The following is a 14,079-nucleotide window of genomic DNA, read 5'->3' on the forward strand; positions in this document are numbered from 1 at the left end:
AAATGTGTGAAAAGTCAAGGAGTTTGAATACTTCCTGAATGCACTGTACGGTGCTGTTCCATGCCTGTGCATCTTTAGCGTTATTAAACCACCTCAACTGGAATCCTACTTGTCTGTCATCTGTGTCCTTACCAGCACACGGGAGCAAGTAGAACCTAACCTAAAGAATATACAGTCCACCAAGTCCTCACTTACATAACCAAATAATAGGCCTACTAAGACACAATTTATTATTTTAAGTTTATCGTAATAGAATAAAGGTAATACTTAATTGTTGTTAAGAGGCACATTGTCAGTCACGGTGCAGAATCCCTGGATGGGGACAATTTGGAGTTGACTGTCTTGCTCTTGGGTACAACAGCAGTCATTCGGACCTGGGATCAGATACCAGCAGCCCTTCAGGTGCCAGTTCAGTTCCCATGTTTGTAATGTTCCGGCCTGGGCTTGAGCCAACAATTTTCCCTCTAACATCTAGGCTACCTGACATGCATAGGTGGTGGTGTATACTAGACATGTACAGGTAACTGCTGAAATAATGGAAACACTTGAGTAAATGAGGGATACAAAGTATATTGAAACCAGGTGCTTCCACACAGGTGTGTTTCCGGAGTTAGAGTTCCAGATTCTATGCCAAGTTGCATTGAAGCAGTTCTGGCTCGTGGTGGCCCAACAGCCTATTAAAATACTTTTTGTTGCCGTTTACTTTATTTTGGCAGTTACCTGTATGTCCCTGTTTGCTGTGTGCTCCCTGTACGTTGTTTGATCTTAATGAGCTAGACAGGACAATTATAGGCTACTGGGCATTCATGCTGTAACTGCACAGAAGACCAAATCTTGTCATGTGAGGTTTTTTTTTTTTTTTCTCACAGAGGGATGCATTCACATTTTGGTCACTTGGCAGCCACTGTTATCCAGAGAGAAATCAGTGGGCTAGTCGTGTGTCTGCCCAAGTGTGACTTAGCAAAAGGACAAGCAAAAAATACTCAAAAATAGTGTATCAGTTTATTTATTTGCACGTTCATTGTGTTAACAAATTCAACAAGTCAGCATTAGTGTAATATTTAGCATAGACTTCATAGCATTATGCAGTTTAAACACATTTCAGAGTACTGGTCTTGTTTTGCATTTCCCCCACACAGAACGTACAACTGACTTTCAATTATGACTGAGGCGGTGAATCATTGACAGCCAATGGGATACTCACAACCCATTGATTTCTTTGTCTCTTTTTATTCACACCTCAGATTTGTCTGTACAACACACAACAGCGAAAGAGTGGGATGGGTTGTCATGGGAGGAAAAGGAGAGTGGACTAGAGAGAGGGATTCAGTCAGGGCCAAGGGATAGGAAGAGGGAAGGCACCCAAACAGTTGAACACATTCACAGCGAGGGGAGAGCCCTTTGCCATTCCTGGGGGAACAATCACATACACTAACGACAAGTGGCAGTGCATCTGCCTGATAGTGTTTGGGAACAAACTGTCATTTACACAAGGTTATACTGTATTTACATTTTGATATCTACAAAAAGAGGCTTTAATTAAGCTATGGATTTAGGGGAGGCCAGCAAAACAGAGGGTAACAAAGACAGAGCATCTAATTTTGGTTTGGATTATTCAGTGATATGGGACATTGTTGCTGATCTTCGCAGAGTGCTTTCTGTGCTATTTACAAAAGGAAATGCTCATAGGAAGAAGAAACTGTTGAATATCAATCGCAGGCACCTGTAATATACACAACCCCAGAATCTCAAAGTAAAGTCAGAAAGAAACAGTGAGAACATAGAAATAGGAAACTAGAAAAATCAGTCAAAGATACAGAAACGGGAGAATGTACACAGTTTGTTTTCTAAAATATGTTAGATAGCAATTATGATGCATCTTGATTTGATCTCTACTAAACCTTCCTGTCATGAACAGAACTCACAATGTTGCTAGCCAAAGACATCTCATCTCACCTCTCGCAGTAATTATGTCATGCACAGACACGAGAGACAAAAAAAAAAAACACTTGTGTCCTTATCAACAGACACATTGACAGCCATCCTTTCCCACAGAACAATGCTAAGATGCTGTCATCATTCTCCTTTCACCCTCCAGAAATGCTCCACTAACACTTTTTAAATATTGAACGCAACCCTTATTAGCGCGGCTACAGTTAGGAGCCTGAACACTACTCCTTTCTAGATGTACCGTTTAACTCTCCAGAAATGACAGAGCAATGAATAAAGATAACATCACACTATTCCTCAGTCACCATGTTAAAGCCTCCTGGGCAAAGTTGACCAAACGGTGGACTACAACCCATTGGCTTTTCAGTGGTGAGACTGGGACATGCTTTAGCCTGTGCTCACACTACAAACTTGGGCATTGTAGCCTACCTTCAGGGCCCCATATGGTAAATACAAAACACATTTCCAGGCTACTGCCCAGCACATCTTTGCCCTAGCCAAGACTAAGTGAGGTTATGGTGTTAGGGCTAATGCAATTTTACCTCACTCCAACGGCTCTTATATCCATATAATTAAATCATGTCCCAGACTGGAAGCCTCCTACAGAGACAAAGACAAAAGGATAGTCAGAAGACCTTCCTCTGAATTGGAAAGACTACCGTTTGAAAAATGTCTCTATGTTATAACCTGTGCGGCTGTTGCGATTTTTTTTTAAAGTGCAAATTATTCAAACATTATGAAACAAAAAGTCTGAAATGGGTTCCGAGACACAGAGCTTCTTAATGACAATTACATTTTGTTTCAACAAGTTGCCTTGATGTATAGTTTCGATGGAAACTGAAGATACTGTGCATGTATCGAACAAATTTCACCTATCTCATGGCTGTGAGGGAAAACTATAGGACAAAGGACTTGAACTGCCCAGGATATTAGCCTCTTATGTTACAATAACTACATATAGATATTTGTTTTCAAAAGTATCAAAAGAGCCAAAAAAAAAAAAAAAATCAGGTTCTGTGGCAAAAAAAAAGTTTGATCAAATCAACCAGCGATAAAAACAAAAAGGTTGCTTTGGGCTTTTCAAAGTGCGATCAGATATACAAAATGTTCAGTGTGCAGCCCAGATGTGCATACTGCCTACTCTCAGTTCCATGTGGAATGTGATGACTTTCATAGGAAATTACACAACTGCTCGCTTAAACACTTACGAGTGCCAAAACCGCTATCGATGGTATCTACATAAAACTGTGATATGCCAAGCATTAACACTACGCAAATAACATGTAATAACAGACATTTATGGTCATTTATTTGCTAGCTCAAGTTAGCTCAAACTCAAGCTAGCATTGCGGCTAGTTTATAAGGACTCAGTTTGAACACCTCAGAGGCTGGTGAAGCTGATTGTGTACAATGTTTACCTGTGTGTGAGTGTAGGGATATGCAACATTCAAGCCAAGTGGTTAGCAGTGTACACCTACAGTGAGATACAGTGTATACACACAGCAAAGAGACAGTGTGCAGTGACAGCTTGACTTCATTTGATCGCTATTGACTATCATAGTTCAAAAATCCTCTGACAGAATGGGGGCCGTGCTGTGGAGCAACAGCGGTGATAAACAGAGAGCAAGAGCTCGGGGAGAAGGGAGGGCAGCAGAACCAGAGCTGACACGTTGAAGACTCTGTTGAATTCAGTGGATGAGACATTGCAGGAGATGAACATTTGCATTCTTACACAAACTCACCCCACACAAAATATATTTCAAAAAGATGGTGAGTTCAAACAGGGATCGATTGAGCCATTACCAATAGCATGACTATAAATTATACTCCATTCTACTCAATTACTTATTCTAATAAATTAACAGGAGAAAAGCACTGACATGCAAGTGTATACAGGGCCAAATGGCCACTGTGGAACAGCATGTGAACTACAAAGCTCTCTCTGGTAAAATTGGTGATAGACAGACACAAAGTTACAGATCATTTCATGGCCTTCTGCTCATGTGGTCACCATGCCAACGGATGTACTATAACGGCTTTCAGTACATTGAGATCCGTACAATTATAGCTTCCCGTGCTACATGGCTACAGCCTCGCCTTGACCAATCACGTCAGGTCTAAAAAATAAATGCACCAATGAAATGATAGGGAGAGCAACAGGGGTCACAAAGTAAAACCAGAAATCATCCATTTAACGGGGTAGACCTAATCCACTGAGGTTGTGTGCTACTGAGGGAGGGTTCAGTGAAGGAATATAACAGAGATTTGTAGCAGAGTGATTTTCCATCCCCTCAATTTAGATTGAACTGTTTTGATTAGCTCCACAATGCACTTGTCCTGCTTCTACACCTGCATTGCTTGCTGTTTGGGGCTTTAGGCTGGGTTTCTGTACAGCACTTTGTGACATCAGCTGATGTAAGAAGGGCTTTACAAATACATTTGGTTGATTGATTGACTTATCATAGACACATTGTTATATACTGAACGCAGGTTTTCCAACATGTATGTGAACCGCAGGTGAATAATGTCCAATTGTTATGCCAGCGTTGGTATGAATCTGCCCCACAAAATGAAATTCCCCATTTTGTCTCTGCCTCGCTAAAGTAGGATAAGAAAGGTGGCTTGAACTTGAGCCCATTTTACACTGTGCATGAAAAAGCTCTGACTCACGCAGTTTGACTACTGGGTTTCATGGGTTTTGTTGCTACATGTGACCTTACTGATGAAACATATATGGTCCACATTGAAATTAAGAAACATAAACGTGGTGGTAGATAAGATCAAGACATCCCTATAGCCTCACCTGCCCATAACTTAAAAACACTTAGCGATGTCAGTATTATCCCGTGAATATTGTAATATAGTACTCTATCCTGCCCCATAAATTGACCACACTAATATTACCACTCCTGTTAAAAAAAAAAAACATCCCTACTTTAAAAAACAGCCCCATCTCAAAATAAATTAACCACACCCTCTAATTAACATAAACCCTCCCATTTTTGTGCAGTACCAGGAGATACTTCCTGGTTTAAAGGGAATTGGTACACTAGGTTAAGAGAAAGTCTTGCATACTGTATTCTGTGGCCACATTCCTTCCCAGGTGTGTTTTATATTTAACTTGTTCAAGCAAGCAAGTAATTGAATGTTTATACATATGGGTGACAGGGGCTGGAGAACGAGCGTGGGTGGTTGTGACGCACTCTGATGTGAACTCTGATTGGATTAACCACATTCCCTTTACACCCCCACCCAACTGGTAAGACCACATAGATATCACTAACAGTCTTGAATGTGTAGGCTATATATTTGTGTGTACATTTGAATATGTCTTTATATATTCAGATATAGATTTTGAAATCCTCAATCAAGTCTTTTGTCGTCAGTGATTCCTGTAAGTCTGGTCAGATCTTTCTCGGCCCCGGTGGTCGTCTCAACGGTTGCGGTCATTTTTCATAGAAGAGGGGTGGTCCTACCTTACAAGTCCATGCTGGGTGGGGTTACGGTGGTCTAGTTGGGTCTCTTTATTTCAGACGAGAAGGGTTCTATTTCATTCTTTTATTTATTTTTCTAAGAGAATAGGATTGAAATAGTAGTGGTGGTTTTTCGACAGAATACCCACTCCGAGAAATTGCACGATTTTTGAAAATTTGGGGAGATTTTTCTGAGCTGTCCTAATACTCGCCCAGGGTGTGCCACTTGGCAATCTGCCGGCGGGGGTTGTCGCAGACCTCTCTCCAGTGGGTGACCCCAGTGGGCATGAGACTCTGGCCACCCAGCACCAGGCGGCCCACCACCTCGTTCTTGGTGGTACGGTCGAAGTCGACCACCAGGAACTCCACGGAGACGTCGGCCAGCAGCTCGGCGGGCACGTCGTAGATGAATGACTCGTTGAAAACGGGGTTGAGTGTGCACTTTTTCACGTGCGTCTTCTTCTTGGCGATGCGCTTGTGGCTGTAGAACACGTTCACCTTCACGTATGGGTCTGTGAGGGATGGATAGAGGGGAAAGGGGGTGAGGTGTGTGTGTGTGTGTGTGTGTGTGTGTGTGTGTGTGTGTGTGTGTGTGTGTGTGTGTGTGTGTGTGTGTGTGTGTGTGTGTGTTACTTACTGCCTGACAGGCCAGTGATGTCCATCCTGGGCAGGTGTTTGGCCTTCAGCACCACCACATTGAGCCTGTGAGTGACAGGCTGGTAGGACAAAGACACCAGCAGCTCCCCACGGCTTACACACTGCAGAGAAAACGCAGGGTTAGAATGTAGATACACACTGCGGGGAGAAAACCTAGTTAGAACACACACATGCACACACAAAGTACACATACAGTACACTCATACACACAAAACCTGCCTTGCACACAAATAGGGCAGACATTATACGTCCATAACCCACTACCCACTTCATACACCATAGATAACTTCCGTTAAAGTAATATACTGTATGTAGACCTGCGGCTTTCCATGTCTTTCTGTTCATCTCGCTCTCCGTTTTACTCTCTTTCTTGTGAATTCCTATATACTACACCTAGGTGTCACTATGGCAACGCACTGTGGGAGGCGGCCCAAGGCTAAGCTTGAACTTAAAAAAGAAGAACTAGAGAATTACCCGGGCCGGGACGTACGCGTGTGTGTGTTGGCATGCGTGCGTGTGCAAATCCGCTACCATCTGCACTGGGATCTGCATGCAAAGTATGACGTAAATAGATAGCCTCCTAATTTTCTCTAGTACAGTGCATCTGTAGCTTTTTCATTAACGAGCAGGACTTAACGCCACATCTCATTTAGAATCCCCATTAGGGGAACTCTGCTCTGAGAAAGACTAGTCTATAAAAATAGTCTTAAACCACTGCAGTCTGTACACAACCATTTGTAGTGTACAATACTTCAGTTCCCTAACACTGTACTCCTTTTGACTATATTCTGAAGTACTCATGTAGTAAATGGTACATTTCATACTTAAAAGCACCTTTTGTGTATATAAATGAACATGCCATAGACTCACTGGGAGTGAAATGCAGAAAATGACCCACCATTTTTAGCGTTGCTTAGTTCCCTGGCAATTTAATCTTTCAAAAATATTTTCTCTAATGTACAATGCAAATGGTACATTTGTCATACTTTCAAGCATTTCTCATACTTTTTATTATATGAATGAACATACCATAAACTCAGTTTGCGCTTGGTTTATTTCTTTAAGTCTCCTATGGCATCATTAGTCAAGATGGGCTGAGAGAAAAATCCTAACAGCGCTAGGAGCTAGTGTTGCCATATAAACCAACGTGACATTTTGGACGCCTTGGGCTGAACGGGAGTTTTGATGCGTTTTAGCGCTCCTGTAGTATGGTGGAGAATCACAATGCTCAAAATATACCTTTTTATGTTCTAAACGGGTAATAGCTTTTTTTGAACAACCACTAAGTGTGTGAGCTATCGCTGTCGTAATGAGTATGACGTCTTTACTGCTCCCCACTTCAATAATTTAAGCTTCCCCCTCCACTTAAGTCCCCCCCCCCCCGATAAAAGTTTCATGGACGTCTCCTCTGGACTTATGGTCCAGCCACACTCCTTTTTAATCACAGCGCCATCTCGCTTTCTCTCCGTTCAATAACGCCCTTCTCTCTAATTCGTCCCCTACTACTGTATCATCCATCTATCTCTTTCTCGTGTACTCAGTCTTTTTTCCTTCTTCATTTGTTCAGCAGCATCACACTCTTTCTCCTCTTCATCAGTAGACACCCATGTCTCTCTTTTCCATTTACTCAAACTAATCTGTCTCTCCCTCTCCTATTTATGTCTTGTTCCTTCTCTCTCTCTCTCTCTCTCTCTCTCTTTCCACTGGAAGATCGATTCCCTCCCGTCTCTAAACCGCTTCAGGCTGCAGTAAAATGGGAGGGAATTCAATTTAAGGCCCTCTTCTGAACGAAGGAGTAAAGAGATAAGGAGGAGAGAGAGAGAGATGGAAGGAGAGGAAGAAAGGGAGAGAGGGGGTAGAGACAGATAACAGAGAGGAAGATGAGAGACAGGGAGGGAAAGAAGAAATGGTAGAAGAATGTACTGATAAATCTCTATAGGAGACAGAGAGAGAGAGGGATGTGAAATAGTGTGACTGCATGGAGATGAAATTGAGAATGTTGGAGTGGGTGTATGTGTATATGGGAGGAAGGTATTATGCATGTGTGTATACATATCTGTACTGCCTCGCTTGACAGGCTTACATTGGCACTGGGAATGATACTTATGCATGTCATGTGTTTACACGTGTCGTGTGGGCATGACTGTGCACGTGTGTGTGTGTCTGCTGCTGTCTTCGAAGAGTGGAAAAGAAACAGGTTGTGTGCTGAATGAGTCTCTCTCTGTGTGTGTGTGTGTGTGTGTTGTGTGTGTTTGTTGTGTGTTGTGTGTGTGTGTGTGTGTGTGTGTGTGTGTGGTATGCATTCAGGTTTCTCTGTAATCTTTTTCTCAGTGCAGATTGTGTTGTGCGGAGGTCTCTCTCGGTCTCTCCCTCTCTGTGCTAAGTGTGGGGCTCTTTCTTGTCAATGGGAGTAGCCTACCCCCTCTATTTCTCTTTCTCTCTCCATTACCCTCTCTTCTCTCCATTGCCCTCCCTCTCGTCTCCATCTTTCTGCTCTGTCTATACCCCCCCTCTCTCTCCCCTGCCCTCTCTCTCTCTCTCCACGTCCCCCCCTCTCCCTCTCCCTCCCCTCTCCCATCTCGGTCCCCCCTCTCCCCCCCCGCTCTCTCTCCCTACTCTCCTCTCGCTCTCTCCCCCCTCTCGCTCCCTCCTTCCCCTCTCTCTCTCCCTACCCTCTCTCCTCCCTCCCTCCTTCTCCTCTCTCTCTCCCTTTCCTCTCTCTCCTTCCCTTTCCTCTCTCTCTCTCCCTTTCCTCTCTCCTTCCCTTTCATCTTTCTCTCTCCCTTTCCTCTCTCTCTCCCTTTCCTCTCTCTCTCTCTGTCAGTTAGGGACCATGTGTAATGATGTGGGGATGAGGCTTTTGTTTCCGGTGCCGACTCTAATGGATGTCTTCCTACAGTCAGAGATAAGACCAGCCTCTCTCAGCTTTTATGGGCCTAATGGGCCTCCAGTCAACACACACGTTGCAGCTGCATGTGTGTATGTGGAATGTTTGTGAGACATCTGCAATAACTAAAAAGCAAACAAGCCAGGATTGGTTAATATATTATTTATATATATTGAAATCTGTAGACATTTATTTTGCAAATGTATCACCTTTCTGCCAACCTTTCTTCCCCCTCTCTCTCATTATCCCTCCCCCTCTTCATCTCTAGTGTTGCTGGCCATAAAAGCCCCTCAACTGTTCCACTTCTCCATCCTCTCCTTACCATTCCAACTCCTCCCTCTATCCTCAAATTCTGTCTACTCATCTCTCTATGAATTGCTCTCTTTTACCACACCCCATTCCCTCCCTTTCATCCTCTTTCCCCTTTTCTTCTCCCTTCTTTTCACCCGACCCTCATTCTAGTCTTTTTCATCATCTATCCCTCACCTGTATTCCTCTCAATAACTCTCTCACTCTCTCAATATCTCTCTCTCAATATCTCTCACTCTCAAACTCTCAATATCTCTCTCTCTCTCAATATCTCTCTCTCTCTCAATATCTCTCTCTCAATATCTCTCTCTCAATATCTCTCTCTCAATATCTCTCTCTCAAACTCTCAATATCTCTCACTCTCAAACTCTCAATATCTCTCTCTCAATATCTCTCAATATCTCTCTCAAACTCTCTATATCTCTCACTCTCAAACTCTCAATATCTCTCACTCTCAAACTCTCAATATCTCTCACTCTCAAACTCTCAATATCTCTCTCTCAATATCTCTCTCAAACTCTCTATATCTCTCACTCTCAAACTCTCTATATCTCTCACTCTCAAACTCTCTCAATATCTCTCAAACTCTCTATATCTCTCACTCTCAAACTCTCAATATCTCTTTCTCAATATCTCTCTCACTCTCAAACTCTCTATATCTCTCACTCTCAAACTCTCTATATCTCTCACTCTCAAACTCTCTCTATATCTCTCACTCTCAAACTCTCTATATCTCTCACTCTCAAACTCTCTCTATATCTCTCTCACTCTCAAACTCTCTATATCTCTCACTCTCAAACTCTCTCTATATCTCTCAAACTCTCTATATCTCTCACTCTCAAACTCTCTCTATATCTCTCAAACTCTCTATATCTCTCACTCTCAAACTCTCTCAATATCTCTCAAACTCTCTATATCTCTCACTCTCAAACTCTCTCAATATCTCTATATCTCTCTCTCAAACTCTCTCAATATCTCTCAAACTCTCTATATCTCTCACTCTCAAACTCTCTCAATATCTCTCAAACTCTCTATATCTCTCACTCTCAAACTCTCTCAATATCTCTCAAACTCTCTATATCTCTCACTCTCAAACTCTCTATATCTCTCACTCTCAAACTCTCTCAATATCTCTCAAACTCTCTATATCTCTCACTCTCAAACTCTCTCAATATCTCTCAAACTCTCTATATCTCTCACTCTCAAACTCTCTCAATATCTCTCAAACTCTCTATATCTCTCACTCTCAATATCTCTTTCTCAATATCTCTCTCTCAAACTCTCAATATCTCTCTCTCAATATCTCTCTCACTCTCAAACTCTCAATATCTCTCACTCTCAATATCTCTTTCTCAATATCTCTCTCACTCTCAAACTCTCAATATCTCTCTCACTCTCAAACTCTCAATATCTCTCTCACTCTCAAACTCTCAAACTCTCTCACTCTCAAACTCTCTCACTCTCAAACTCTCTCACTCTCAAACTCTCTCTATATCTCTATATCTCTCAAACTCTCTCTATATCTCTATATCTCTCAAACTCTCTCTATATCTCTATATCTCTCAAACTCTCTCTATATCTCTATATCTCTCAAACTCTCTCTATATCTCTATATCTCTCAAACTCTCTCACTCTCAAACTCTCTCACTCTCAAACTCTCTCACTCTCAAACTCTCTCTATATCTCTATATCTCTCAAACTCTCTCTATATCTCTATATCTCTCAAACTCTCTCTATATCTCTCAAACTCTCTCTATATCTCTATATCTCTCAAACTCTCTCTATATCTCTATATCTCTCAAACTCTCACTCTCTCACTCTCAAACTCTCTCACTCTCTCACTCTCTCACTCTCAAACTCTCTCACTCTCAAACTCTCTCACTCTCAAACTCTCTCACTCTCAAACTCTCTCACTCTCAAACTCTCTCTATATCTCTATATCTCTCAAACTCTCTCTATATCTCTATATCTCTCAAACTCTCTCTATATCTCTATATCTCTCAAACTCTCTCTATATCTCTATATCTCTCTCACTCTCAAACTCTCTCACTCTCAAACTCTCTCACTCTCAAACTCTCTCTATATCTCTATATCTCTCAAACTCTCTCTATATCTCTCAAACTCTCAAACTCTCTCTATATCTCTATATCTCTCTCACTCTCTCACTCTCAAACTCTCTCACTCTCTCACTCTCTCACTCTCTCACTCTCTCACTCTCAAACTCTCTCACTCTCAAACTCTCTCACTCTCTCACTCTCTCACTCTCTCACTCTCAAACTCTCAAACTCTCTCTATATCTCTCAAACTCTCTCTATATCTCTCAAACTCTCTCTATATCTCTCAAACTCTCTCTATATCTCTATATCTCTCAAACTCTCTCTATATCTCTCAAACTCTCTCAAACTCTCTCAAACTCTCTCTATATCTCTCAAACTCTCTCTATATCTCTCAAACTCTCTCTATATCTCTATATCTCTCAAACTCTCTCTATATCTCTATATCTCTCAAACTCTCTCTATATCTCTCTCACTCTCAAACTCTCTCACTCTCAAACTCTCTCACTCTCAAACTCTCTCTATATCTCTATATCTCTCAAACTCTCTCTATATCTCTATATCTCTCTATATCTCTCAAACTCTCTCTATATCTCTCAAACTCTCTCTATATCTCTCAAACTCTCAAACTCTCTCTATATCTCTATATCTCTCTCACTCTCTCACTCTCAAACTCTCTCACTCTCTCACTCTCTCACTCTCTCACTCTCTCACTCTCAAACTCTCTCACTCTCTCACTCTCTCACTCTCAAACTCTCAAACTCTCTCTATATCTCTCAAACTCTCTCTATATCTCTCAAACTCTCTCTATATCTCTCAAACTCTCTCTATATCTCTATATCTCTCAAACTCTCTCTATATCTCTCAAACTCTCTCAAACTCTCTCAAACTCTCTCTATATCTCTCAAACTCTCTCTATATCTCTCAAACTCTCTCTATATCTCTATATCTCTCAAACTCTCTCTATATCTCTATATCTCTCAAACTCTCTCAAACTCTCAAACTCTCTCAAACTCTCTCAAACTCTCTCAAACTCTCTCAAACTCTCTCAAACTCTCTCTATATCTCTATATCTCTCAAACTCTCTCTATATCTCTATATCTCTCAAACTCTCTCTATATCTCTATATCTCTCAAACTCTCTCTATATCTCTATATCTCTCAAACTCTCTCTATATCTCTATATCTCTCAAACTCTCTCTATATCTCTCAAACTCTCTCTATATCTCTATATCTCTCAAACTCTCTCTATATCTCTATATCTCTCAAACTCTCTCTATATCTCTCAAACTCTCTCTATATCTCTATATCTCTCAAACTCTCTCTATATCTCTCAAACTCTCTCTATATCTCTCAAACTCTCTCTATATCTCTCAAACTCTCTCTATATCTCTATATCTCTCAAACTCTCTCTATATCTCTCAAACTCTCTCTATATCTCTCAAACTCTCTCTATATCTCTCAAACTCTCTCTATATCTCTCAAACTCTCTCTATATCTCTCAAACTCTCTCTATATCTCTATATCTCTCAAACTCTCTCTATATCTCTCAAACTCTCTCTATATCTCTATATCTCTCAAACTCTCTCTATATCTCTATATCTCTATATCTCTCAAACTCTCTCTATATCTCTATATCTCTCAAACTCTCTCTATATCTCTCAAACTCTCTCTATATCTCTATATCTCTCAAACTCTCTCTATATCTCTCAAACTCTCTCTATATCTCTATATCTCTCAAACTCTCTCTATATCTCTCAAACTCTCTCTATATCTCTATATCTCTCAAACTCTCTCTATATCTCTCAAACTCTCTCTATATCTCTCAAACTCTCTCTATATCTCTATATCTCTCAAACTCTCTCTATATCTCTCAAACTCTCTCTATATCTCTATATCTCTCAAACTCTCTCTATATCTCTCAAACTCTCTCTATATCTCTATATCTCTCAAACTCTCTCTATATCTCTCAAACTCTCTCTATATCTCTCAAACTCTCTCTATATCTCTCAAACTCTCTCTATATCTCTCAAACTCTCTCTATATCTCTCAAACTCTCTCTATATCTCTCAAACTCTCTCTATATCTCTATATCTCTCAAACTCTCTCTATATCTCTCAAACTCTCTCTATATCTCTCAAACTCTCTCTATATCTCTCTATATCTCTCAAACTCTCTCTATATCTCTCAAACTCTCTCTATATCTCTATATCTCTCAAACTCTCTCTATATCTCTCAAACTCTCTCTATATCTCTATATCTCTCAAACTCTCTCTATATCTCTCAAACTCTCTCTATATCTCTATATCTCTCAAACTCTCTCTATATCTCTATATCTCTATATCTCTCAAACTCTCTCTATATCTCTATATCTCTCAAACTCTCTCTATATCTCTCAAACTCTCTCTATATCTCTATATCTCTCAAACTCTCTCTATATCTCTCAAACTCTCTCTATATCTCTATATCTCTCAAACTCTCTCTATATCTCTCAAACTCTCTCTATATCTCTATATCTCTCAAACTCTCTCTATATCTCTCAAACTCTCTCTATATCTCTCAAACTCTCTCTATATCTCTATATCTCTCAAACTCTCTCTATATCTCTCAAACTCTCTCTATATCTCTATATCTCTCAAACTCTCTCTATATCTCTCAAACTCTCTCTATATCTCTATATCTCTCAAACTCTCTCTATATCTCTCAAACTCTCTCTATATCTCTCAAACTCTCTCTATATCTCTATATCT

General features: G+C 40.8%; 1 protein-coding gene across 1 annotated transcript in view; it reads right to left on the reverse strand.

Annotated features, from left to right (window-relative positions):
* Nucleotides 1-5,624: 5,624 nt before the first annotated feature.
* syt11a (synaptotagmin XIa) overlaps nt 5,625-14,079 on the reverse strand; it is a 16,250-nt gene continuing 7,795 nt past the window's right edge. The window contains exons 4-5 of the mRNA XM_038966888.1: nt 6,061-6,181; nt 5,625-5,935 (exon numbers count right to left, since the gene is read on the reverse strand). Of these exons, the coding sequence (XP_038822816.1) occupies nt 5,625-5,935; nt 6,061-6,181 (432 nt within the window). The remainder of the gene's footprint in view (nt 5,936-6,060; nt 6,182-14,079) is intronic.

Source organism: Salvelinus namaycush, chromosome 27, assembly GCF_016432855.1.
Source record: "Salvelinus namaycush isolate Seneca chromosome 27, SaNama_1.0, whole genome shotgun sequence".
In the NCBI taxonomy this organism is placed as follows: Eukaryota; Metazoa; Chordata; class Actinopteri; order Salmoniformes; family Salmonidae; genus Salvelinus; species Salvelinus namaycush.